Source organism: Pungitius pungitius, chromosome 14 (genome assembly GCF_949316345.1).
Source record: "Pungitius pungitius chromosome 14, fPunPun2.1, whole genome shotgun sequence".
NCBI lineage: Eukaryota > Metazoa > Chordata > Actinopteri > Perciformes > Gasterosteidae > Pungitius > Pungitius pungitius.
Genome location: NC_084913.1, coordinates 6,218,706 through 6,242,352, shown reverse-complemented (window position 1 = coordinate 6,242,352; position 23,647 = coordinate 6,218,706). Strand labels below are relative to the sequence as shown.

Below are 23,647 nucleotides of genomic sequence, written 5' to 3'. Positions count from 1 at the left end.
GTGAATGAATCACAGGGCTAGAACATCAGCTTTTTACTTTCTGTGATTTTAAATCACAGAAAGCAAGACTTTGTCTGCTTTCTCATAACCCCATAATGGAACTTGATGGAATTTATTTGCTTATTTTCTTTTTTAGGGCAATGGAAAATCAAATATCACCCAATGTCGCCGAAAATGTTTCCTTTACAAGTGGAAATTCGTACGGATTTTGTCACAGAGAACTGAGGCGCGTTCATTTGAGCAAAGTGAGAATATCATTTAAGATGCATTGGTCAAACCTCTCTCCGTCCATTGCTGTGCTTTAGGTAATATAATGCATGTATAGGCTACAGAGGCAGTGTCACCACGCTGCCCTTTTATCCACCCTGGTGGTCCTCATTTATCCTTCCCCTCTGGGCACAGCGTCATCTGGGATTAGTTGTCTCCGCCGTCTCCATGGCAGCAACACTTTCAAGACCAGACACTTAATCACAGGAATAAAACAACAAACATTCACATTGTCTTCGGTAATGAAATCTCCTCGTCCCAGCAAGTGCACAGTAGCCGCAAAGCGGTAAGCTCGGACATTTTTGCCAAGCGAACTGAGTTAACTGACGATAATAAATGGCCTCGATGCCAAATTCCCATCAGTGGGTTGCATTATTTATTATTCCAAGTTATTAACTTTCCCTTGCTCTTTGACCTCCACCCACCCTCTCCTTGCTCTGCTCCCATTCTCTTGTTCCCTGTTCTACAAGCTATTATTGCATTTCTCTACACATAAATACATCTCAGTGCACAACTTTGCTTGGCTGCAGTTTGCGTAAACATTTGCACCCAGACGATCTTCACCTCACACTTGCTCGGGGCTACGGCCTACTTCTGTACTCTTCATTCTGACGCAGCTTCCTTTAACATTGTGTTCTTTGTTGGTTAGAACTAGGTAGTGCCATTACGGCTTTCTCGTTTTGACACAAAATGAATGATGAACTGTCGCGCTGTTGGGGATCCAAGCATGTATTCTGTTACCAGAGGAATAGTGAAATCTCTGTACCTTTGAATGAAACTGGGTCCCCCTGTTTGTAGTCTTTGTGCTAAGCTAAGCTACAGGCTGCTTACTCTGTCTTCCAGAACCGACACTGTTATTGATCTTCTGATTTAACTCTTAGCGAAGCCAAACTATGGATGGCTGCAGCGCACCTGGTGGAACTTAACATTTATATTTGAGGTTAAAAAGTTGAGATGATGTAATGATCATAATAATCAAATGTATCTGTACAAAGCCCCGCGCCGAACCACCTCCGACAGCATCAACCCATGAACTTGTGAATGTGCTCCACATGTGGGACCTCCTAATGGAGCTTAGGGTATCACTGCAGTCCTGAGTTATAACCTGCTCTCTGACTGCGGGACCACTTCCGCGCAGTTTGCACAGCTTGCCCTCCATTTATAAGGCTAACGGCTTTTACAACTGGCAATGACACCAGCCGCGATAACTCACTCTCTGTGCAGTTTTTTTTCCTCTTCTATACCAACCGCAGACACTTTTCCACGCAGCTCGTGGAGGTGATGAAATTTTATCTCGGACTAACACTCGGTTTCCTTTCAGAACACTGCTCCGGGTCCTCTGCACAGTTAGTCCGGGGGGGGGGGGTGTGGAGGGGCACAGCCTCGTGGTAAGAAACAGACGTCCTTACAGTGGATATGTTGTTCATGTTGCACATTAATTTGACCAAACTTGAGCTAGTCTATCTGTAAATCAAAAGACCAAATGCATGTTAATTACAGAAGGTAATTTGAAGTGAACGTGCGAGTGTAAGAGTCTTTGTGGAACATTTTAAACAGAATTTTTATGAAGGATTGCTTTGACATTATGAAAAACTTACTTTCTCAAAGTGTCAGAGAGATTTAGGACCACTCTGATATCTACACAGTGTGCTGTATATGTAGTCAAAGTGAAAAGCCAATAAGCTGAGCAAAAAGAGCAAGGAACAGGAAAACAGCCTCTTCTTTGTCAAGGTACAAAACCCCATCAGCCCCTCTGAAGCTCACTAAATAATGCCTCTTGTCCCATTTGTTTCATTTACACACAAATAGACAGGAAGTGATCTTAAAGGAGGTTGTATGAGCTGCAAATGCATGCCTAGCAGTAGCACATGGTCAAACACATTTTAGTTTGAACTAAAACAACACTTACTGAGCTTTAGCTGTCCTCCCCTTCTGCCAGTCTTTATGCTAAGCTACGCTAGGCTAACCACCCCCTTGCCCTAGCTTTATGCATAGCACTAATGTAATACAATTGGGAATTAATCTTCTCATCTTTTCTGCTCGAATTTCTCACTTTGAAAGCTTTTGTTCAGCAATGATATGAGCTCATGTAGTTTGCTATAATTGGAACAAAATATTGATCCTCTTGTATCGTGCAGTTTTCATGGCAAACTGACGTCACGTCGCCCAGGACACAGCGGAATAAAGATTGTATTATAGATTACAGTAGATGGTACAGGTGGTACCTTCAGACTAAAATAACTTCTAATTGTCTGTTTACATGTTGACTGACTTCCTGCCGAATAAAACAATGCTGCCACATCCACATGTGGCATGTGGCATGTAAACAGGATGACACCTGACAACCTCTGAATACAAATGTGCTCAGTGCCAGTAATGTGTCGGTACAGCTTTGCTATAACTTGTTGTGATGTAACGTTAATCACCCCAGGCAGCGGTAAGCAGCTTTCTACTCATGGTCGGGGAACTTCCTATTTACCGGTCATTCAAAATATAAAACAGGAAGAACTGGTCTGGATCTTGCATATTGTGGTATCCTGTTTGCCTCGGCCGTCCAGGTGGTCCCACAGGAGTAAAATCGCATTACATCATTTCCCAGAAGCCTGTTGTGCAAGTTGTCCTCTTACTGTAGCTTTGCATTTGGCTTAGTGTTTTAAATTCAGCAACATTCACGTTTTTTAAGGCACGTTATAAATCAAAGATGATAATCAGAAAACGCTGTTCACCCTGTAGGGCTCTAACTGTTAATGAGATCCTTCAAAGTTGGAGGCTCTGACTCCCCACCTTCCCCTTCAAGGCCCCATTGTGGAGGAAACCAAACAACACCAACAATGATGAATGGACATCATTAATGTTGTTCATCTGTTTACCTTTTACTCTGCAATCTGGGAAAATGAGGGGTCAACAGCAAACGGGAAATGTGCTTACTTTGGCACTCCAGTGTCTGAGAGGCATCCATTTGGTTTTCACAACATAAGGAGACATCATAGACTGCAAAAGACGTATTTACACGACCAGCTGACCTTTCTTCAATCATGGAGCCTCATAAAAAAAAATAAAAAAAATAGCAAAGAAGTTGAGTTTTATTCATGGTTGAGTGAAAAGCTTTTTAAACATTCTTCCTATTCGCGATGAAATACGTTTTCTTTTCATCCCTGATCATAACAGAAACAGAAGCATATTTTCTCCTTCAGAACTGCATAATATCGAAGAGGCATGATGCAAATGCAAAATATCTTCAATGAATCCATCTTTCGAATGGATATGACTACTTACCCTGTGGTTTTAGCGAAAGCAATTGAGAGCCTCGAGGTTGTTTCACCATCTAACAAGACCAGCGATCCATCTCCTGCTGGAAAAACACCATCACTCAAGCCTGGTTTGCTTGTCTTGTCAGTGTGTATTTATACTGAAAACAATGTCAGTGATCTTATTAGACCACATCCATTTGTGTACCTTTAAAAACACAGATAGATCACCGGACAGATGGCGGGACTTACAAGAGGAGTCTGTCTATGTCCTCTGAGCAAACAGTCAGGTCCACTGCTGCAGGCGGAGAGAAGACGTACCGGTTTGGAGCTTTTCAAATCAAAATATTTAAAACAAAATTATAGCATAGTCCTACTTTTGCTTGAAGTTGATGTCATTATAGGGTTCTGGGCTACTTGGTCTGTCTGTAATGAGGTGGACAGACAGACAGTCATGCTTTCTTGTTTCCATTCTGTCCTCTCCTTGAGTTTAGAAGAGGATCCATCGTTTCCATCTGAAGATACAATTTAGGAAAAGGACCACTGTGACACTGCCCAGTATAATGAGAGGACGTTTCTTTCACAATCCCTGATCGTTTGCCCTGGCTGATGCTCAATCTGGGACGCTGGCAATGGGGGTGGGGGGGGGGGGGGTGGGGTCACTGTGCCCAAAGTGTCTGAGCGGTTTGGAAAAACCACCCTCCTCCTGAGTGTGCTATATGTGCAATAGCATGGACGCACTGGAGCTATTCGACACTGCAGAAGGAATGTGTGGGAGCCCACGAGGAATCTTTTCGTTCAGGTTTTCCTCCAAACACACGAATCTCCCAAAACACACGACTGGTAATGGGATCTCCCCATTCTGTCTCTGAAAATACTAACGCCTCGGAGGAAGAAAAGCCTGTGTGAATCCTGCAGCCTGAGACAGCACTGAGGATACCACCCATGTCTCCGCTGCAAAGAAGCTCTTCGTGTTTACCTTGACTGAATAGCTCTCACAGAAAGTCCTCAGGAGGAGCTTCACAGCCCCGTCTGTATATACTCTGTAAATCACCTGTGGTGTATAGTCTACCATTCAGAAATAAAGCATGTGCAGCAGAGCCCCAATCACTGCGAGAAGTACAGCATCACACACACACACACACACACACACACACACACACACACACACACACACACACACACACACACACACACACACACACACACACACACAGTGTGTCCTTTACATATTGCCTGCTTAAAGGGGCAGTGAGCCGCGTGAGGACGGCCGAGGCGGAGAAGGGGAGGAGATTTAAATGGCCAGCTGGTGTAAAGGTGGCGTGGTGGCAATTAGAAGCAAAGCTCAGCCCCGAGCAGGACTGAACCGTTCGGTGCAAACCACCCCATGGAACGGGGAGTCACGTTTTTTTTGGACTGAACGGGCTACTCTTTTTCTTTCTTTATTTTTTGCACGATTTTTTTTCAAAACTTTTGTTTCATTATCGTTTTGCCCCTTTAGCAAAACCTTCGTCTCCAGGTCTCGGTCCAGCACAATCCACTTCATCAGGTTACATGCGGCCAGCGGAGCTACGTGACTGAACTCATTGCTGAACCGGGGGTGTGTGTGTGTGTGTGTGGAGGAGGAGGAGGAGGAGGAGGAGGGGGGGGGGGGGGGGGAGGTGGTGGCGGATTCCCGGTCAGCATCTCCTTTCCTTTTCTAAGTAGTTTGGCACTTTGCTTGGATTGTTTTATTGTGCACGCCGTGAACCATCACCTCCTCTCCACCCGCAGCCATCGCGAAATGAAACTCGGTCTCGTCGTCCAGGCTGCGGTGGCGCTTTTCCTGCTGCTCTCACCTGCACAGGTAAGTCCCGTTCAGGGAGAGACGTGATGCTCAGCGCGAGACGGGACGTCCTGTCGTTTCAACTCACACTTCCTGATCACGCTGGGATACTTTTTTTTTTTTTTTTTTAAGTTCGATTTTTTTTGGAACTGCTTATACTGTTACAATAAAAAGTAGTGCTTTTGATGTCATATTTAAAAGACGTGAATATTTTTGGATGGCTAGCTTTTATGGTCATAGCTGTGTCTCGAGCTGTGTAGAAAATGGGTGAGTCAGCAGAAGCCAGATGAGGTGATCATAATCAATGGTGCCTTGACACCTTCGTTCTGTTCAGTTTATTCATAAAATGAAACTTGGCAACACGTGGAAGATGTAAAGTACCTACTTTTCTATCCGAGCTTACTTACACTATAATTACAGATCACACCCCTGGTATTTTTCTTTTCTTCTTTTTTTGGCAGTGTAGATTTCCATCAGAAATCCCTTCAATAAGCAACCCTGGTCACCATTTTAATGTTGATACCTACAGTTTCACCAGATTCTGCTTAGCCTCTCAAAGGGATCGCAGTGTATCAGGTAAAACTGGTAAAAGTTGGCAGTTTTTAGTTCTTTGCATCTTCAGCTACAGCTTTTCCTCCCTGTCTTGTTTCATCCCTTCGTATCAAGTGCATGCTTATTGTTGTACATGTGCAGTGGGAATAATCAAGCTGATAAAGATGAATGAATGTGTGCAAAAAAAAAATCTATTGAAACTTAATTTGAGGCCAGTCATATCACTGTCAGGCTGGCAGGGGCTCACTGGAGTACAAAGATGTTCTGTTCTCTGTTGCCTGGCACTGCCTTAGTATTAAAATGAAACTGTGCCAGAACAGGACACAGCTGACACCGGAGTGAATCCTATTCAAAGGCCAGAAACACTTGTTAGAGGATGTGTCGTTTGGACGGCAGGCATTGTGCCAATTTGTGCACGGGCCCTTGGACCCATTCAGTTTGTGATTGTGTCCCAAGGTGGCCGATGGCTGGCAGCTATTTCTGATGCATCTCATGTTTAATGCAAACCGGGCCATTGTTGTGTCCTTTTCAGTGCATCTGTCACACTTCATGCGGCTGCCGCAGCCGGTCGAGCTGAGTAACACTGTTTTAGTTTCCCCTTTTTGCCAGCTTTGCTGGTCTAGACATTTTTACACTCACAAAGTCAGGCTCTCAAGGTTTTGAAAAAGAAGCGCCGGCGTCGCTCCCCAGATTCTTTAGCCGGACACTTTGCAGCTGTTGCTGAATTGAGCATGAGTGGGAGAGGCATGGGATCACCCCAACTCCACTAATCCTCATAATCAGCTAATGGCCCGCTCGGTCAAAGTAGGAGTGACAGTATCCAGGGACCCTCAAAGTGAAGCAGGTTAAGCGAACCCCCCGCTGCCCAAACTTAGACCATTCAATTCTGAGCTTCAACAACCTGTCTGCTATGGATTGAGGTCTTTCTCTAACCCTCCATCTGCCATTCATTATTTACTAATGTAGATAGATTATAGCTTTAAATGGAACATTTGCTTTGCTTTCATGTTTAAGTGCAAAGTTGGACCTAAAGACCCACACTTTTCAATTTATTTTCCAGACAAGCGACACTCTTTGTAGCTCCTTTAGAGCCATGGTGGTGGTGTGAGACTCTTCTGCCAGCCCCCCACCCCCACCCCCCACAATAAGCATGGGCTTACCAAAGTGGAAAAGCAGACATTGACGTTTGTTTGGGACTGTAATTTATACATATTTCTATATTTCTCTTTGGGATTTTCTACCCATGGATTTGTGTCAGTATTTCATAATGAGTATTTTTCATTGTAGTGGCAGCTGGAACTGCCGTTGGCCGCCTCGTGACTCATGGCGTCATTCATGTCCGCTAAGAGTGGCCAAGAGAGAGGGTGTGGTTAACTTCATGTGCTTATTGCCTCTGCTTTATCACCAGGGCTTTACAGAACAACCCAGTGTGTGTGTGTGTGTGTGTGTGTGTGTGTGTGTGTGTGTGTGTGTGTGTGTGTGTGTGTGGCAGACACATATAAGCATTCTTAACAAAAGGTTTGTCTTTTGAATCCGCTTCAAACAGAGGTTGTATCTTCAGAATCCTTGTTGCGTTGGTTATGAGATGTGGTTCATTCTTTTAAAAATGGTCTCGGTCCGACGTGGCTCAGAAAAAAGTGGAAGCACCTGGGTTTCCCTCCCGAACAATGATGGCCTCTTAGTCACTTAATTACCAACGCAGTTCATTTGTTACAACGCACATTAGTGGTATATAGAACACATACTATATAGGCAGAGTAGTCATGTGTGTGTGTGTGTGTGTGTGTGTGTGTGTGTGTGTGGTTGAATCACAACATTTCTAAATATATGATAAAGCAGTTAAAATCAGTTTTTTACTGGTAGTAATAAGCAGTTTAAAATATTGCATCAAAACAACTTGACTGACAACAGTGAGCTTTTTGTGGGCCGTGTGGTTGAGAGCTGAAATAGTCGACATACTTCCACTGTATCAAGAAAAGTCTGTGTGGGATGGAAACAAAGAATCCCCTTTTATATTATGTAAGAATTGTGGTTGTTTCTATTTCAAAATACGGCATTTCCTTTGAACAAAACCTAAGAAATCTCCTTAAAGGAACCACTTCTTGGCTACGATCTGTTAGACCCGTCACTTCCCCAGTGCAGCTTGTTGCTGGAGTCTCTGCTCCCCGTGTGTGAGGACATGACGTTACACAGGTGTTTCCTTCACGTCATCGCCGGCAGCAAAAACAATGCCTGAGTCCGACCATCTGCGTACGCACACATGGGCCGTGTTTGTGTGCAGGGTGTGTTTCTCTCCCTCTCGCTGAGAACGACCAGCGCGTAGACGGCGCGACGTCACGATTTCCAGATGTTGCGATGCAATTTGGTCAGCGCGGACGCATCGGGGGTGAGGTTTCAGTCCCTCGGAATCAAAGAGCGACAAGCTTTCAGCTCAAGTTGTCAACAGTCAAAGTTGGAACACGTCTCTCTGTCCTCGGTTGTTTCTCTCTCTCTCTCTCTCTCACACACACACACACACTTTTTCACCTTTTGTAGTCCAGATGTCTGCGTGCTGCGCTGTGCAGTGGCAATGACCCGCTGACTGTTAGGGCTCCTATTGGCGCTCTTGTGGTATTTTTCTCCAGTTGTAATGTCCCGGCCCGAGGGAGGCCCGCAATCGCAATCAGGAAATATGGATTTCTCCTTCCTCCTGCAGAGGAGGAGGAGCGGTGGCGCTCGGGGGCAGCCGTCTACTCAGCTTTAATCTCCCATCTGGATGTAATTTACTGTGGTTTACACAGGGAGAAAAGCGTTTACTGTAATAGAGACCACAATTACCACCGGTCAGCCTTATCTCAAGACCTGTGTTGTGTGTATGTTTGCAGATAGAGTCCATGGTTTATACAGTGCTTGTGTATGTTTGTGTGTGTCTTTAGGGAGACATTTGCACATGAATTAATGGACTTGTGCTGAGGAAATAATGTTTATCTAAATCTACATTTGTTAGCTTGACGCTGTTTTACTGTTTTTTTTCTCTTTCCAAAAATTAGACAACTACTCCAAGAAGCCATGACCGCTTGTAATCTTTGCAAACTCTAAGAAGGCATCATTATATTAAACAATATAATTTTCTTTGTGTAAGCAGCAATCTCAGATGGATTGTTTAATCTTTCAGAGAATGTGCGTTATTTGCCTTCCCGTTGAGAAGTAGAGGAGCAAAGAGACAGTTTGCACAAAGGAAAAAAAAGTCCTGTCATCCCAGCGAGGTCAGGAAACCAGCTGAGACGGAAAGTAACTGCTCCCAGAATCTGTGTGACAGCCAAAAGTGTATCTACCCGTGGAACGATTCCCAGGCGCCATTCACCCGGATTACAGAAGAGCCGACGGCACGTTGACGCATTTGAACCGTGTTTGGTGTTTTGGCAGTGCTCGTCGATCAAAAGGCGTCACCTGACCGCCACGGTTACCCCGCTGAATACCCTCAGACCTGTAATGGCACGGCTTTGTCATTGTTGGGTTCACCCACATTGTGTATACAAAACAGAACCTGCTTGCTTTTGTACTGGCTGACAATGGATACGGAGACCTGCAGGCCACGGGCCTGAGAATAAATGTCACGGTCATGGTGCTGATGATGTGGAATCCGGGGCTCTCCAGAAAGGATGGATGATGACGCTCAGTGAGGCAGGGAGGGAGCTCCGTTCCTCAGTCGTCTAGCCGTCTCTGTTTGTGTTCGCTCGTTCTGCTTTAGCGGTCTCGGCCCACTGTGTGGTCTCGTGTTCGGAGTCGAGCTTCAGTCGGGCCAAAACCAGGACGCAGCTCCTCCCAAAGCTATGTGCGCTCAGTGAGCTGGACGTGCAGGTCCCTTTACTGGTCTACTACGGCTTTGGGAGCATCGGTTCACACCCTCCATTGCTCAAGACAGTAATTGTGTGCTACGGGGTGATTATTTCATCCATGGGTTTATTGCTTTTTATAATAAGGATTTGGAACTGAAGTCCACTTTGAACTTCACAAAATAGTATGTTTTTGTAGAAGCTTCAGCGCCAGACAGACACTCTGAAAGACTCGGCCTCTTTCAGTCATGAACAGAAAACTCCAAAGGGTATGGCATTGGATCCAAAAAGCTTTGACTAAACAAGCCAGTCATTCTCCTCTAAAACCTAAACGATCTGTGAGCTAATTCTGAACAATGTATTGATTATGAATTAAAAAGACTTTGTAGTCACTTTACTTTGGTTTCCCACTGAAATGCAAGTTTCATCAGTATCGCTGGGCTCTCATTTTGAAATATTTGTATTTATAATACAGTTCTGCCTCATTTTCCAGTCCAGTAGAAAGTTGTCCAGTCTATTAATACTGAACTGGCAAAGATACCTAAATCTGCAGTTGATTTTCAATGGTTCACTTCATCTGTAAGTCGTCTCCGTTTCTCTTGTTGGCAAACCCAATGTACAACATGCTGGCTGGTCTTTCTGGCCGGTGGCCATAGTACCTGCTGTGGAATAGCCAACACCCCCTCCCTCCCCATCTCGACCCTCAAAGTTGAGAGATGTTTTATGAACATTACGCCGGGTCCCCATCACGTTTGGTTTTCGCTCCCCTGCACAGGCTGCCCTTTCTCTGACAGATGGAGTTAAGCAGAGAGGTTAAAGATGACACAGTTCAGCTGGGTGGGAGTGGAGAGTAATGAGGCCCCCGGAGCCTCTGTGGCCCGACAGCAGGAGCCCCGGGGACCCAACAGGTCCTCTGATCCGACCCGGAGGGGCGCAGCAAACTCTCGCTGGGGGCCTCGGGATCACGTGAGAGCCGCCAGGGGCCAGGTTTTCATTGTTAGCTTCTGTTAGATGTCTCAATCGTCAGTTCAAACTCACACTGCAACCGGTCAAAGGCTCGGGCTAAACTGCAAAAGTTCTCTGAGAAGTCAAGAGCTGGAAATAACTTGGGGCAGTGACCACAATGGGCACCTTGTTTTTAACCATAGAACTCACGCATCTCGTCCTCTCTCCTTTTCACTGTAAATGAAAGATGGATAACCTATAAGTCATCAACAGCTCTTTTTGGGGCTGCTTTGCCCTTGATGTTTAATCCACCATCCCCAACTATTAGCCTTAGATTGTGCAGGAAAGCCATGCTGCTCATATATTCCTTTCTGTGCTTATGGTAAACATGTCTTCCTATTGTTGTTGGTGTTGTTGGTTTTTGTAATGCACCTTCAGACAGGTTTGTACCCGGGTGTTAAGCGGCAGTCACTCCCCGCCAGAGCTGAGTAACTTCCCAGTCCCCGTTAATCACACAGTATTACTGCAAGTGCTGCAAGAGGCAGGAATGTCTACGTGAGGATCTCCATGCAGCCTTTTGCAATATGCCAGCTTCTTGTGGAAAGCTCGCTCCTCTGTTCTCAACCACAGGAGGTGCTAAAGACGATTGCTCGGCATGTCGAGGCTTAACCCATGACCAAGGTCAGAAAACTCTCCCCACCTCACCACATTCGGAACGTCAACCGAGGAGCCGGAGCCAAAAAGCCCTTGTGATGTGGAGCAGCAACGGAAAAGAAGTGCAGGATCATAAGCCAATTATTTTACAAGCTTGCTGGACATGAATGAGAATGGAAGTTTTCAAAACAGTTTTAAACAAAGACCTAAACTGAATTGTGACGTTACGGTGCTGTGAATTGAAGCTGCCGGCCAAACGTATATCCTGTGGTGCTGTTGTAAAGCCAGCACAGTTCACTGGGCACCGCTCTATGGAACAGCTGTTCTGACAGAGCAACAGCTGTACACATTGGCCAGATCACCCGCCACTTTAGAAAAAAAAAAGAGGGGAGAAGCCTGAACAGATCCCCTAACACTGGGAGGACCAAACCTCCTAAGTGGTTGACTGGAAGCTCTTGTGCGTCTATTGATATGAAATCTGTATACAGCACGTTCTGTTGCACAGACAGATCTGTCCCAAATACATAGAAAACTCCCCGCCACTTATCTCAGTGACAGTCGGACATGGATGCATCATCATCAAAGCAGGACATACCTCTTTAATCACAGTACTTGGAGAAAAGAAACGCAATCTTCCCTCTCAAAACTAAATTTGGCCCTTAGCGGGAAGTGGATGCATTTCAGCAACCGACAGATGGTGTAAAAAGCAGCATTCCTCGCTTGCATCATTTGGAAATATCCGTGTCTGTCTGTGTGCTATGATATAACAAGGCTTTCAGTCTCACCGTCTGTCTCACGCTCGCAGACAGTGTTACAGAATAAATAGTGTCAGGTGTGTGTGTGTGTGTGTGTGTGTGACACAGAAACGTTGCAGCGGTCATGGGGAGGTTGTGCAGAGGCAGGTTGTCTGCCGCCGGTTCAGCTCTTCTGCCGGAGGGTGTTTGATCGAACGTAGATTTCCCTTCCTGAGATGGAGTCAACTGGAGGTTTTGTGATTTCCCAGGCGAATGAGAAATGCACTCTGTTTATCATTGGATGATGGGAAAAACCGGAAAAGACGGAGAGGGAAAATAAATAGAGGGTTGAATCTTAAACCACAGGAAACAGGTTTTGAATCTAAACATTTGGGCACACAGAGGAACGTGATATATAAGAGAGACTGGATCTGCTGCATGTCACAGAGACTTTTCTGATTGTTGGCTTTGTTTCCGTGCAGTTCCAGCCATCACCAGCGCGAGTACAAACGTACTTAATGTTGGTGCCACTGCAGTGTAGCAGCTGTCTTTATGTCCTGGATATCTTGTATATATTCTTCATTTTCAAGTTTGAAACGTGTGCAGTGAGGTTATACAGTTTTACGCTATAAAGCCACAAGAAGCCTGAATGAATAACGAGCTTATTATTCTGCTTCACAGAGTCTTCCCCTGTCGAGCAAAAGCAACACAACTGGAGGTAAGAATTTTTTTTTTTTAATTTGTAGAAATCCTCTCTGAGCAGTGGACGTGCTAGTTTCAAGAGTTCTAAAAAATAATTTATTTCCAGGTCGAACAAAATGCAGTTGAGAATTATAAATAACCAAGCTCTCGAGTCTTTATCTGAATCAAGCCAGTAGCAGTTTATGTCAGGTAGCTGAGATCATTGAACTTATACATACATATATATACAGTATATATACACATATATCCTCTTCCTCCCTCACATCACTGTGAAGGCATGCTACTAAAAGAGAAAGGGACAGACTGCAGCCAGAGGACTACGCGTAGCAGGAAAAGATCAAACGAGCAGCAGGCGGGCCGTTAGGAGCCGTGACTGTCCAGTGAACTGCCCCCTTTTGCACTGTTTAACAGCGTAGTTTGTGGCCTCACCTCCCTACCGAGGAGACACTTTCCCCACCCGTCCTCCTCCTCCCAGCCTGTCTGCTTTTCTAAACAGTTGTTGTGCTGCGAGGCTCCATTCGGTGACCCCCGGGGGTCACGGTAGTCCCCGAGGTGCCTGCGGGGCGGCTCGGCTGCAGCGCCAGAAGGGTCCTGTTCGTGGCCGTGTTTCCAGTGTTTGTTTTCTCTTCCCTCTCTGTTTGTTCGGACGTAGTCTTCCCTGTTCCTCCCCCCGCAGACTGTGCAACTGGGACACTTTCACACATTTGCTCCCACAGGAAAGCATACTGTACATTACACAAGCAATCTGACTTCGAAATGAAAACAGGATACACACGGGCGTATTGCGACTGGTTTTATGTTTCTGTGTACATGGTATAAGGTTGCCACGGTTGGATTGTTAAGGGAATTACAGAGATTGTTTGTATGATCTCTACCACTGCAGTTCAATTCAAAATCAACCAGTACGAATAGATGTGGTAGTGCTACGTCACTTACACAAACTCAAACAAGTCAGAATGTCGGAAATTCACTCTGCACTTTGAACATTAAGCTTCTTATTCCCATAAGAAGAAAGAAAAGTTGACTTGTTTGTGACTAAAAAGTTGCCCTCCTCTCATCCTAGTGTTGATGTTCCAAGAAGTGTGGCGTCGCAGCTTCTGCCAGACCATCGAGAAGCTCGTGGAGGTGGTGCAGGAGTACCCGTCCGAGGTGGAGCACATCTACAGCCCCGCCTGCGTGCCGCTGGTGAGGTGTGCGGGTTGCTGCGGGGACGAAAACATGGAGTGCCACCCAACTCACACCACGAACGTCACCATGCAGGTACGACTAAGGCTTCGTGCGATGTAATCGGTGTTGTTAAATTTACTTTATTTCTAAATTGTACTTTATTTGCTTAAATTGTAATATTAACTGGTTTCATCCCTCAGCTGTTGAAAATCAGGCCATCAGAGCCGGGTCAGGAATATGTTGAGATGACGTTTGTGGAGCATCAGAAATGTGAATGTAGGTAAGAAAAAAACATTTTCTTGCGTTTTGAAACAGTGTCCACTCGGAACCTTAATGTACTAGAAATATAAATCAGCAGAATAGTAACTGAAGTTTTTTACCAAAACACAATGGAGTTAACCTACTGGGGCCATAGACTATATGACTGCAACAAAATGCAGCAATTACGTTTACCAATTTACGTATTTGGTGAAACAAATGAATAAATATATTGTATATGTAGCAGACAGGGTTGACACATTTTTACAACGGCTATTTATTAACTCATGCATTGCTTTGTTCCTCAGAACGAAGAAACCTATTGTGACTGTTGAAAGGTAAGAACATGCATTTATTGCCATAACTTCTGTTTTTTTTGTGGAGATTATTTCTCCATCTAAGAGAATGAAGGGGCGTTTTGGTAACTCTATTCCCCTTGTAGGAGAAGACAAAGAGGAAGAGGAAGAAAGAGGAAGGAGAAACAGAAAACGAAAGAATGTGACAGGTGATGACGCAATCTCAAGTGTCAGACATTCATCTCCAACCAGCCGTTAAAAACAATAAAAACCCATTTGTCTTTTTCTTCTTTTTTTCTTTTCAGCTGCCAGAACCCACGCCGGTAACTGCAGTGGCGGTCAAACCACACCCCCTCCCAAAACCCCCGTTGCAGTGTGGCTCGCTATTTATTTCCCACCACAGTGACAGCATCCAGAGTCTCCTCCGTAGCCAGAGACTCAAAGAGCCGGGTTGTTTTGCTGACGTGACCTCCTCCTGCTGACGGGCAGCGCATTCGTAATGACAAGCTTCGAGCAGAAGTGTGCTTTGATGGGTGGAAACACTGCTGTGACCCCTGACACAACGGACGTCCCTGGGAGCCAGTGCAATGTCGAACCAAACAGACCGACGCCTTCTCATTTTTATCAGTTATTACTGTATCAGCTATTGTAATTTGGTATTTAAAGGTGGTTTTTAATCTATATTTATTGATACAGCGGAATATAAATGGACTAGCAACCTTTTAAAAGTTTGTCTTCAAACATTATCCATAAGACAACTTGACTTGTCATGGCAACAAATGTGTGCAGCTGCTTTGCACATTTAAACAAATAATTAAATGTCTCCCTCTAGTGTTTAAAACTGCTCTATAATAATAATAATAATGCACTTATTTTAGACTTTAGGACAGTATTGTACGTCACAATCACTTCATCAGCTTATTGGATTCTTATACTATTGATATGATAGAGGTAACTTTCCCTCTGTAGCGCCATGTGACCTGGCATGACTATAAAGTGTTTACTTTCAAGGACAATGTTGATCAGAAAAACGTATCAATTGCCTTTTCCACAATAACCGGAAATACGTAATCGATGCGGAAGTGGACTTCCTGTCAAGCGTCAACAGATCAGGAGAAAATGGATCCGAGACCCTGAGTGAGTCTTCACAACTTCGCTCACAGATTTACCTACAATTACTTAATTAATATCTGCTGACGTTGCAAGACTGGTGGAGGAAAACTCCGTAAACAAAAAAAAAAGAAAATAAATAAAGGCGTCGCATAATCCTGGTCCAGTTTTAAAGTTGTCTTTGCTATTTCTTTTATCTCAACTCCTACAGACGTCAGCTACTGAACACCCCGTTTTCCTTTAGTGGTGACATATTTCAAGGGAAAAGGCCTAGAGACAACCATAGGTACGCTACAATAACTCGTTGCTTGCGCCATTTGTTTACCGCCGTTGCCATGACCAGACAGGAAGAAGATCACCATGACGATTGCGTATTTCCGGTAACGAATAACGGAAGTTGTATGAAAGGTCTTTTAAAAGTCTAAATTTTGGTTTGACATCCATCTCACTTCCTCTATCGATTTGTAAAGTTAGAACACATCAGACCAGTTTATTTTAAATTACACCAGAAAGTGTGTTGTAGACAGGAGAATGGCCATGACAAGTTCAGCAACGGGCAGATCGATACTACGGTCACAAATACGATTAAACAGTACAATTTCTTTTGATGAATTGTCATCTTGTTTTACTGTGATTGCAAGTTTCTCACTCAAGAGCACAGGTCTTTTTCTTAGTGTGCCATCGGACGGGATCAGTTAAAGTAATTATGTAAAATTCTGTACTTTTGTACTTTTTTTCATTTACTACACAAAGAAAATCTCTATCAAAATGTACAAAGTAACAATTCTACTGTGTTAGTATTTTTTATTTCATTTAGATATTTATTTGTTATTAAATTGCTATGATTGTCCGTTTGTCTTGTGCGATTTATTTCATTGCATAGTTGTGTTGAGCCTTGCCCTCTTTCGGCAGAGATGTTGTGGTTATAAGGAGTCAGTAACATCACTGTTTACTTACTATCTTCTATCAGGGTTTGTCAATGAAATTCATTTGAGGTATTATGTCCTCCAAATGGTGTATAATGGTGTATCATTTGTCAACAAAGGCACCATATTTTTTAAATTTAAGTAGACGTATAAAACTGCAGAGTACTGCTGTTTTTGGTGTAAGTATGGTGTAACTTCTATAATGTTAGTATAGTATATAGTATAGTCAAAAAGCATCCCTTTGTTGTAGTTTCTCCTGTAACCTTTGGTGTGAACATAGCCTTCAGCTATCCACCTCCCTATTTGTATTTACTATTTACTGGTTATGCTGTTAATGTCAGGAATGAATTATCAGATGTGACACCTGCAGAATTCCAATGCATTTTATCACAAATAACAACAGCTTACATTTGAAAATGATAGAGCACAACAACTTGCACTCCAAAAATATTATACGTGTAGGAGACGTTTATCTGACAATATATAAACATAGTACGTTAATTCCGGAAGATGGCAGTAACGCAACAGCAATGACGCGAGCTGACTCCAGCCCTCAATAAGGGTAGAAGAAGCTAAACCTGACTCGAGTGCGACTGTGGGGAAAAACACACTAACTTTGTACTTAATCCTGGATGCCGGCATTAACGGATATTTGTTTTCAAGAAAAGCGCGTATTGTTAAGGTGTGTAAGCTCAGACTTATAAGCGAACATCTCACGGTCTCACGGTGGGCTGCTTGCCAAGCTGAAGCTAAGGAAGCTAGCTTGCGCTAGCTTGTTAGCGAGCTAACTGAGCTAACGTCAGCAACGCAGGGGCAGTACTGTAACCAGTGACTGCAGATATTAGACAAAGGACTTCCAGCTTATCGTATTGATTAATGGCATCAACATATTTTATTTGTCAACACAGATTAAGCAGCGTCCGTAAATGTTTAAAACCATGTCTTATAGTATTATAAGACTGGGGAGTACAGGCCTCAATCAATGAACACAACACACAACACTTGTGTTACAATTTAGCTGATCTTATATTAAGGTGCTGCATATTTGTATGTTTTATGTAAAAACATAAAATCCTATTTATAATCCTGTGCTATTTGTTCTCTTCTCGTCTAATTATGTTTGGTAAATTGCCTCCAAAACAAAATTAATAAAGAAGTAATGGGAGTTGTAAAAATGTGTTTACAAGTTGACTGTATTTCTTCATTCTCTTCTCAGTCTGCTTGCTGCTAAACGACCAAATGTCTTGTCTTTAAAATGACTTAACCATGACTAAGGCACATTGAACTCTCTCTCAAAGTGACGTCTGGAGCGTATCAGTCACCTCTTATCTCTGTTTTTACAGGCCGACATGAGCAGCTTCAGTAGACCGGAGAGACACAGGACACCATCATTCACCAAGGCAGCACACTTTGGAGCATCAAAGTCTGACCTGGGGAGAGATTCTGGCTTCTCGGGTGTGATTCAATTATCTACCTGCATATAATTATGATTTCCATAATTAGAAATAAATGACTATCAACATGGTAAGCCTTAATCAAATTAAGGGATCTAGGTCACATTTTCTATGTAGGGTATCCTGTATTGGGTCAATTTGTCTTATGACTATTATTCTATACACCAATAACGCTGATCTGGATCTGGTTAAGCCTTCTTCGTCATGTTGATGGTTTCTTCTTACCGGACTCTGGAAGGGCTTATCTGCCTCTGCATCTGTTTTCATAGCGCTCATGTTCGGCCCCCGGGGTCTGTGCACATCAGAGAGGTAAATACCTTACTCTTTAAACCATGTGCTTGTCTCCCTGTCCTCAGACGCCAGCTCCGAGCACCTCAGTACAGTCGATCTGACTGACTCTGAAGACGCAGGGAGAAATGGTTTCATGGTTGGCCACGACCCGCTTGCTCCGCAGGTGGCCGTGATGAGAGGCTCCTGTGCTGGACTATCGCCAATGATCATCATGAACAACTTTGTATTGAAGCAGGTAAACTGCGCTCAGCCCACATGTAGAGTATTTGTATACATTGTGATTCAGCCATTATGTGTTTTCATTTTCTTGTATTCAAGTACTTTTTTTCTTTTCTTCCTCCAGCCGTCCCAGATGTCTCCCCCTGAAAAACAGTGGAGCTTTCCTTCACCCTTGGATATCCTGCCCCAGTCACAGATGGTTCTCCTCCAAACCGTGGTATCGAATAGTAGCAGCAGCTGCTCGAGCACCAATTCTGAAAATACCCAACCATCAAAAAGCTGCGTGCCCGTCCTTAAGTCGTATCCCAAAATCGCCCCGCACCCGTCAGACGTGCCCGCCAAGAGGGCGGGATCCTCCAAGGTGAGGTTTGGTTTGTCGTCGGGACGTGACCAGCGTCATAAGAGGCCCCGCCACGGCCACAGGCTCCACAGCTCGGCCAGCCTGCAGCCGGCGCCGCGGACTGAAATCAAATCCGTCCCAAACTCTGAAGCGGCCGCCGGCCAGTCGCAGGCGGCCCACGGTCAAGGCGACGACGGGTCCGTTTTGAAGCTGGCAGGCAGCAGCTCTGCGCTGCCCAACACAGACGAATTCCCGGGAAACAGTGACGGCAGCGACCAGGATGCCGACCAGGACGACGCTTTCTCCATGGACGTCAACAAACTGAAACGTTTCAGCAACACCTACAACGTTCTTAACAAATCGGGCCTGCTGGGGATCACCATGCGCACAAAGCAGCTGATCAAGGAGAACAAGCGCACACAAGGCCAGCTGAGGGAGCTGCGGGAGCAAACGGTTCTGCTGCTGGAGGCTCAGAGCAGCGGAGATCCGCATCTGTGGACTAAGCTGCAGCTCTCGCTGCAGCACACGGACAAGGAGTAACGCGGAGCCAAAGCTCAGAGAGTCCTCGTGTAAGATCAGCGCGGATCGGAGGGTCACAAGAGGATTCGTTGAATGTTAAAATATACATCGGAAATCCATGCGATTAAAGCTGTGTAAAGTACTCTATGTACAATATTTGGCTTTATAGATAAACAAACAGTAACTTAGTAGTAAACTATGCTTTGACGCTTTTCAGGCAGGGCAGTAAGAAGCGTCGGCACATTCAGGACAGCTGCTCTTTATTGAGATCTTGGATGAAAGAAAAATACCTTGTCCTTTCATTTTGTTTTTGAATCGGAAGGTAAATTGATGTAAATGAGGAGATTACACCGTAGTGAGGAAGTACATATATACCGACAGCTTGTATTCTCAACCGTCAGCCTGGTGGCTCGGTGAGAGATCAGAGATCAGATTTGTTGTTAATCGATCGGGCCATTATTCATTTGTGATACTTTGTCAAACCCAAGACTAAAGCTGTATGAACACCCCAAGCACATTATAAGGAGTTCTCTGGTAAACCACGTTTCTTATATCGGTCTACTTAACATAACAGACTGTAACAAGTGCTGCAGCCATACATTTTGACTTTGCATATGTTGCTGCCATGTTTAGATTAAAGCGTCCAGGCAAGGAAAATGCAACAATTGTTTTATATTTCCAACACTTGCACTTTAGTTCCAAGAATGCTGACAACTTTTTCAGACAAATGTTACAGCTTCTTTTGTGAGATGAAAATAATGAACCAATGTGAGTATACATGTTTATTTCGATTTTTGTGCCTTTCTGAATTTTTGAATGCAAATTTTTTTTGCATTCAATGCTTGAGCAGCTTAGACTGTAAACCTCATGTCAAGAGAATGATTGAATGTATTAGAGATTTGATATTCTTATCTGAAAGACACACCGTGCCCTGGCTGGGTGGTCCAACGTTAACGTTTAAAGACTCTTTTCTGTTGTTTAGTTCACTTTCCTGTCCGATCCTATCAGAGTGAGAGTTAAAAACACAAAACAGCTGTTCGTTAAGATCTAATACTTTTATTGGTATAACAGGAATAGACAAAATAGCTCTAAAAAGTATATTTGTTGAAATCCAAAACAGCTTCAACATGATGTTGAATACGTCAGTAGCTGTAGCAGCAGCATTACAGTGAAACTTCTTATTATTCTTATTAAACAGAAGCCCCTATCATTAGCAGTTTACTGAATACATCGTCCTCGGGGTCATCTGTAAGCGTATAAGACATGTTTATGGCACATTGTGAATAATACCCTGCATATAATCACATGGTAATCTTTCATCTTTCCCCAACCCATTCTCACAAAGGAGCAGATGGCAGCTCTGTGTCCACATTCATTTGAGTAAAAATCAGTCTCTACATGTGACAGTTTAATGTCAGAACAATGGTGTAAAGCCTGGCAGTTTATGCTTTAGACCCCATGCGTTGCCTCCTAGCCCTTAATGTAAAAGTCAATTATTGTTGTGAAAACTACCCCAAGTTTCCTGAATGTCACATTGTTGCAGAAAATACACACTTGGTTGCTAATCTCAAAGCATCAATTGGTGCAGGCCTTGATATCAATAATGCGATTTATAAAAATGAAGCTGGGATTGCATGCACTTATGCAAAGCCGTCTTTATATTGCGATGCAAGTGTGTAGCGCTGCATGAAAATCTGCTGGATGTCCCAAACAACCGACTTATTACTCTTAATATTACCGTGTCAAAATCTACTTACCTAATTACACTATGCACCTATTCAAAAGTTTCACATTGATATATGGCTCTTGTCCTTAAAGGAATGTATGCTAACAACTAATTAATTCATGAACTACTGCAAAAGTCAAAATGCATCCACTTAGCGTTTCAAATCAATCACCACACGGATCCCAAGGAAGCCTTTTTACTACAACTAGTGCCACTTCTGTGACCTATGGGGAAGCTTTTTGATGACACGTGGCTTTCGCTCAGTCTTGCTTATGTGCATCCGGGTCCTCAGAGCTCGTCTCCGCAGTCTGCACGGGCAGGATGAGGCCCAGGATCCAGCGGGTACCGAACACATCCTTGAGGTTGCTTCTCCAGGGGCTGCGGTTCTCCACCAGCTGGCCCCTCTGCATCTGACACCAGGTCCGTCCCCGGGCCACCAGCAGCACCTGCTGGCAACAGAAGCCCGCGCAGACCAGACCGATGCCAAGCCACACATAGAGCATCAGCACCAGGAACAACTGCAGGCCCGAGATTGTTCCTGTTGGGGGGCAGTTAAGAATTAAGTACACTTAAATCGTGAATATTTTGCTTTGGTTGGAATAATCGAACAAGTCACCTGTGAAGAAGTAACCGGTGGAGAGCGGGAGGAGAGTCAGGAAGGTCAGCGGGTTCTCAAAGGAGAGGGAGTACTCCACTGTTAGAAAGGCCACGCCAAGAACCAAAGAGTACAAACAGGTGCACGAGGTGTAGATGCAGAACATGATGAAGTAGCGCATGTTTTTGTTACCAATGCAGTTTCCGGTAAAAAAGCAGTGGTGGTCCCGCTTCAGGATGACTTTCTTACACAGTTTGCAGAAGTGGCGACCATTGAGGAGGTAGTGTGCGTCCACTTTGTCTGAGCAGTGCGCCGAACACACCGGGACCACGGTCTCGTTGGCACTCTCGGCGGGGTATTTAATGGTCATGATGTAGTTCCCCAATGCGTTGAACATCAAGAAAAGGAAAACAATTGTGTGCAGAGCTGTGGACGAGCTCAGCGATGCGTTCGGGTCGGGGAAGATTGTCGGGATGAAGAAGCAGAAGTGTAAAATGAAGGTGACTGCTGTGGCCATGAAGAAGTAGGCCGGCGCTACAGCATTGAGAAGCCTCAGTTTTAACATCCTGGTGAACATATCTGTGAGAGTGAAGACACAGTAAGTAGAATGTTATCGGAAACCGGGGGTGGTTATGTAGCACAAGTTTTATACAGAATAGAAATCTATTTAAAAAATGTACTTGGAGAAAAGGGTTACAGACCAAATGTCTTTTAAATTTTGTTGGAAGAATATTTTACTGCAAGTGAGAGCAAATGGCCATTAAAATAAGTAAAATCTTTAAAAAATAATAATTTTAAAGGACATATAATAACATCCCCAGTAGCACTGCATTATTATCACAATGTAATCTTCTTTTCTTGCCACGTCTCCCACAGATTGCTTAAACAGTTCTGTTGGATTACCTGAGGACTATTTACACAGAGCATCTTATTGAAAGTTGCACATTGATCATAAAAATCTTCTCCCCGGCTGCTCAGATGATAAAGACAAAGTCTGCTGCCGAGAAAAAAAACAGATTTTTCTGAGAAGTAGAGTCTAGGGACTTTAAGGGGCCAATGAGAATACTAAAAATATCTCTCGTTTTTTCTCTGTCATCTTCGTCAGATGAGAAAATCACGGATAATCAAAGCACCCAAAGAGGGAAGCAAGGGGCCAAACCTAAAAACGAGTGATCACGTCCATTTGTGAAAATGGTGGGAAGCTTCGATTTAGGTCGATCACTGCCCCAGATATCATAGATCCCCCCCCACAGCGTTCTATCGCGGGCTCCTCGTTATCGTCACGGCGTCAATCATTTCGTTCCCATGACGACACAATTAAAACAGCCATCCTCGCGGTGTCCGGGTCGCCTACCTGCAGGTGTTGCAGAGCGGAGGGGGAGCTGTCCTTTCAGCACCGCGGAGCCTCGGCTCACAGCCCGTTCATTCCAACGCGGAGAAGGTCATGTTGTTCCACGTTGATGCCCTTTTTTTTTTAAATTATTATTGGGGTGTCAGCTCCTTGCTCTACCGCCACCTGTTGGTGTGGATGCGTTTGTTCATCCCTTCCTTGTAATTGGCTGAGTAGATCGCTCGTTGTAGTAACAGCCCACATCTGACGTAGGAGAAGAAGGGTGAAAACATGACAGTCATTTGGTGTTGATGATTTTTCGTATTATTAATTCAATTTGATTGTTTAATGTGGAGGGGGGAGTTATATCAATTTTTACATAATTTAACTAAATCATTTTAGAGGGCCACTTAGATTAGTATTATGATTTTTTATTAGCAGAATTCACTACTTTTAATAAATGTAGCTTATATGGGATATTTCTTAGGTCTTTATGGGTGCTATACATTTAGTTGTTATGTTAATATAACTATCAGTGCATTTACTGTTTGTCATCGTGAACTGTGAGCAGTTGGTTGCGAGGTTGTTTAGAAAATGGCTTTGTTAAGTTTGTCTGGGCTAGTAAGTCTAAAAGGTTGACACAAGACATGACAATCTGACATGACAAATTATTA

The 23,647-nt window shown here is 44.1% G+C and overlaps 3 protein-coding genes across 5 annotated transcripts; 2 read left to right on the top strand and 1 right to left on the bottom strand.

The window, feature by feature from the left end:
- The first annotated feature begins 5,185 nt into the window (after positions 1-5,185).
- pgfb (placental growth factor b) lies at positions 5,186-16,423 on the top strand. The gene is made up of 7 exons (XM_037486824.2): positions 5,186-5,361; positions 12,722-12,758; positions 13,806-14,002; positions 14,110-14,189; positions 14,476-14,505; positions 14,610-14,672; positions 14,769-16,423. The coding sequence occupies exons 1-7, from the start codon at positions 5,299-5,301 to the stop codon at positions 14,788-14,790; spliced, it is 492 nt and encodes a 163-aa protein (XP_037342721.1). The 5' UTR covers positions 5,186-5,298; the 3' UTR covers positions 14,791-16,423.
- Positions 15,507-20,113, top strand: cipca (CLOCK-interacting pacemaker a). 3 transcript variants are annotated; one of them, XM_062557309.1, is made up of 4 exons: positions 15,507-15,600; positions 17,843-17,954; positions 18,310-18,479; positions 18,588-20,113. In XM_062557309.1, exons 2-4 carry the CDS (start codon positions 17,849-17,851, stop codon positions 19,341-19,343), a joined length of 1,032 nt encoding a protein of 343 aa, XP_062413293.1. In that variant the 5' UTR covers positions 15,507-15,600; positions 17,843-17,848; the 3' UTR covers positions 19,344-20,113. The 3 variants fall into 3 exon arrangements, with proteins under 3 accessions (XP_062413293.1, XP_037342718.2, XP_037342719.2); XM_037486821.2 differs by lacking the exon at positions 15,507-15,600 and adding an exon at positions 16,997-17,181; XM_037486822.2 differs by lacking the exon at positions 15,507-15,600 and having other exon boundaries at positions 17,885-18,023.
- A 249-nt stretch (positions 20,114-20,362) lies between these two features.
- On the bottom strand, positions 20,363-23,111 carry zdhhc22 (zinc finger DHHC-type palmitoyltransferase 22). Its single transcript, XM_037486823.2, has 3 exons — positions 22,998-23,111; positions 21,665-22,222; positions 20,363-21,586 (listed from the first exon to the last, which is right to left on the bottom strand). Exons 2-3 carry the CDS (start codon positions 22,218-22,220, stop codon positions 21,309-21,311), a joined length of 834 nt encoding a protein of 277 aa, XP_037342720.1. The 5' UTR covers positions 22,221-22,222; positions 22,998-23,111; the 3' UTR covers positions 20,363-21,308.
- Positions 23,112-23,647: the final 536 nt, after the last annotated feature.

What these genes read in the sequence shown, in the direction of transcription:
- zdhhc22 (XM_037486823.2), bottom strand. Translation starts at nt 22,220, where the DNA reads ATGTTCACCAGGATGTTAAAACTGAGGCTTCTCAATGCTGTAGCGCCG. An exon ending in CACCGGTTACTTCTTCACAG is followed by an intron (nt 21,587 to 21,664) that starts GTGACTTGTTCG and finishes GCCCCCCAACAG; the next exon opens with GAACAATCTCGGGCCTGCAG.
- cipca (XM_062557309.1), top strand. Translation starts at nt 17,849, where the DNA reads ATGAGCAGCTTCAGTAGACCGGAGAGACACAGGACACCATCATTCACC. An exon ending in GAGAGATTCTGGCTTCTCGG is followed by an intron (nt 17,955 to 18,309) that starts GTGTGATTCAAT and finishes CCCTGTCCTCAG; the next exon opens with ACGCCAGCTCCGAGCACCTC. An exon ending in ACAACTTTGTATTGAAGCAG is followed by an intron (nt 18,480 to 18,587) that starts GTAAACTGCGCT and finishes TTCTTCCTCCAG; the next exon opens with CCGTCCCAGATGTCTCCCCC.
- pgfb (XM_037486824.2), top strand. Translation starts at nt 5,299, where the DNA reads ATGAAACTCGGTCTCGTCGTCCAGGCTGCGGTGGCGCTTTTCCTGCTG. An exon ending in CAAAAGCAACACAACTGGAG is followed by an intron (nt 12,759 to 13,805) that starts GTAAGAATTTTT and finishes CTCTCATCCTAG; the next exon opens with TGTTGATGTTCCAAGAAGTG. An exon ending in CCACGAACGTCACCATGCAG is followed by an intron (nt 14,003 to 14,109) that starts GTACGACTAAGG and finishes TTCATCCCTCAG; the next exon opens with CTGTTGAAAATCAGGCCATC.